This window comes from Leguminivora glycinivorella, chromosome 2 (genome assembly GCF_023078275.1).
Source record: "Leguminivora glycinivorella isolate SPB_JAAS2020 chromosome 2, LegGlyc_1.1, whole genome shotgun sequence".
In the NCBI taxonomy this organism is placed as follows: Eukaryota; Metazoa; Arthropoda; class Insecta; order Lepidoptera; family Tortricidae; genus Leguminivora; species Leguminivora glycinivorella.
The window spans coordinates 9,615,055-9,617,759 of NC_062972.1; the positions used below are offsets into that span (position 1 = coordinate 9,615,055).

The 2,705-nt window shown below is 37.3% G+C and overlaps 1 protein-coding gene across 2 annotated transcripts; it reads left to right on the plus strand.

Annotated features, from left to right (window-relative positions):
• Window positions 1–538: 538 nt before the first annotated feature.
• On the plus strand, window positions 539–1,902 carry LOC125242231. 2 transcript variants are annotated; one of them, XM_048150966.1, is made up of 2 exons: window positions 539–748; window positions 1,044–1,902. In XM_048150966.1, the coding sequence occupies exons 1-2, from the start codon at window positions 732–734 to the stop codon at window positions 1,735–1,737; spliced, it is 711 nt and encodes a 236-aa protein (XP_048006923.1). In that variant the 5' UTR covers window positions 539–731; the 3' UTR covers window positions 1,738–1,902. The 2 variants fall into 2 exon arrangements, with proteins under 2 accessions (XP_048006923.1, XP_048006922.1); XM_048150965.1 differs by having other exon boundaries at window positions 539–699.
• Window positions 1,903–2,705: the final 803 nt, after the last annotated feature.

A 2,705-nucleotide genomic window follows, 5' to 3' on the forward strand; every position in this document is an offset into this window, starting at 1 on the left:
GAAATGGAACAATTACGAATATGGATGTCAAGAAACGTAGGCATTTACTCCACCTTACAAAATGAGGGGTCGGAGTGACGTGAGATAATGTAATTGCGATCAGGTGATAAATTAGTATCCCCGTAGCCTCTGGCCTCTAAAGTTTATCGCTTAGGGTTGCACGTCATTCTCATATGGTGAAAAGCATGTCCATTGGGTAAGAATTAAATTCTGCTCATACAATATATTCTTTAATTCGTTTCACAATAATAAGGCGGCATATTTTTGAATTAATCAATAGGCTACTTGATCCTTTTTTAAAAGTTTGTCTTATATTATTACTTACTGTCCGATTAACCGAAAAAAAAATCACTATATTTTATTATGACTTATAAACCGCAAAAAATATTTTTAAAGGATACTTTTTCCCCTCACTAGCTCGGAAACACGTGTTTTGTCCTTTAATACCAGCGGGTAAAAACGCATTTTATCCACTGGTGGGTAAAATAATTTGACCTTGAATAAAGTCAAATTAACTGCTATTAACGGCTAGCGGTGCCATACGGCATCACCTGTTAGACGTTTAAACTTTCGCGCCACATTACGCGGTTATTGTGATTGGTCAAGATGTTATACGCCATATTGGCCTAGGAAGGACGTGTCTTTTGATTAGTCGAACCAATAGCCAACCATAATGCATATTGCGCGAGTGCAATTGAGGTAAACATCAGTGTTGGAAAAAATGTGCAAAAATGGACGGTGTCTTCAAGTAAGTGTTTCATAATTTTGTTATTTCTGATAGATAGTGATTATTTTTGTGTTTTGCAAAGTCAGTAAACAATATAGAATCATTATTTAAAGAAATAATGAAGTAAACACACTTTTTGTTTACTTTACGACCAAATCATCGATGCCGATGCCAAACGGCACCGGTAGCCCGCTACCGTGTCTTTACAAATTAATATTTATTTTTGTGTTTTCTACATTTTAATGTGTACATTTTAGATATATTTACCTATGTATATGTTTGTTTAATTCTAATGATTATTAATTCTGTTTTTAAGGAACTGTACTTTACACGAGGCACTGGCGATCTTAGAAGAAGACTCTGATTATGAAGTCAACCAAATATTTGTGGAGCCTCCTGAACCCAATATTCATTCTGACGAGGACTCGGGCGATGAAGACGATGGGGCTTTGCTCAATAACCTAAGCGGTCGCCAGCTTAACGCCAGGTGTAAGGTTGTCTTGTCATCGGCATCAGTGAGTAATTTACGAAGATCTCGACGACTACTATCAAAACGTAGTATGTCGCCTCCACTGGACTTCACGCCTACAGCACATTCATCGTCAAATGTTGCATCTGGCCGCAAACGGGGTGCTGTTGTGTCTTGGGCATGTTCACGTGGACGAGGACGTGGCGTGACAATTCGTAATGCCTGGAGTTTATCTAGAAAATCAGGAAATCCTATTAACCAACTTGACTTTGGGCGTCACATTGTTCAAACATATTTGTTGCGATTCCGTAACTTGCCCCGAGGTCCTGGTCGCCCTCTCACTTCGCGACAATCTAAGACTGGTCGCCAAGTTTCCGATGAGCTGCGATACGATGCTATTGCTCATTATTTAATACCATGTCCTGAGGGTGTGCGTCGTAGATGTGGCTACGAATACTGTAAAAGCCAATCGAGATTGCAATGCTCCAAGTGCAACGTTGGACTGTGTGCTAAATTTAACTACAGATTTCATACGCAATAATTGTTTTGTAAAATTTATATGCCTGATTTGTATTTTCTCATAATAAATGCTAAAAATAAAAAGTATAATTTTTATTTCAAAAGACACGGTAGACGGCTAGTGATGCCGTACGGCATCAGTAAATATTTTTTTTTCTACTAGTTCGATTTTAATTTTGATTTCAGATTTTTATTTCTTAAGTTCAGTATAATAACATATATGAAAATCATCAAAATCGGAGACATGAAAAAAATTCAGCCGTTAATGGGTTAAAATTGCTAAAAGTAGGTGAATCTAGTAATAAAGATGATTTACCACCTGTGGAACTACTGGAAGCAGTGATAAATGCATTTTTTGCGTTGTAGTTTCCTCGCTATAGTGAGGGGAAAGGTTTTGTGTTACACTCGGGTGCAAATGTATTTTACTTCTCGTGTGTTAAAAACTCGCAAGTTCAGGATTCTATTCTCGAACCACTCGCTTCGCTCGTGGTTCAACTATAGAATCCTTTCACTTGCTCGTTTTTCAATTCCACACTCGGCGTTAAAATACAACTTTGCCCCCTTGTATAACAAATAACTATTACGTAATCAGGCAAAAACAACATCAGCCATGTCATCTATAGATTTTCTGTGAATGAAGTCATTCAGTGCGAAAACAACACTTTCTGGAACTTTAAGTAAGAGGCATAAAGGTCATTGTGTCAGTGATTGACTTGACATGAATTCTATGTCGTCACCGTACACATTTAATACCCAAAATCATTAAATTTTGGTTTCTTATGTCAAATATTACAGAAGACAATCATTTATTGTGCCAAATTAGATATGAGTCTAGTAGCCTATTATCAAAATAGTACTTTACGATACAAGGGTGTAAAAAAGGAAGTTCGAAACGAGTGGCGATAAATTAAAACACGACCGAAGGGAGTGTTTTAAATCGACACGAGTTACGAATTTCCTTTTCGCACGTGTATCGTACGACGTTTTTCA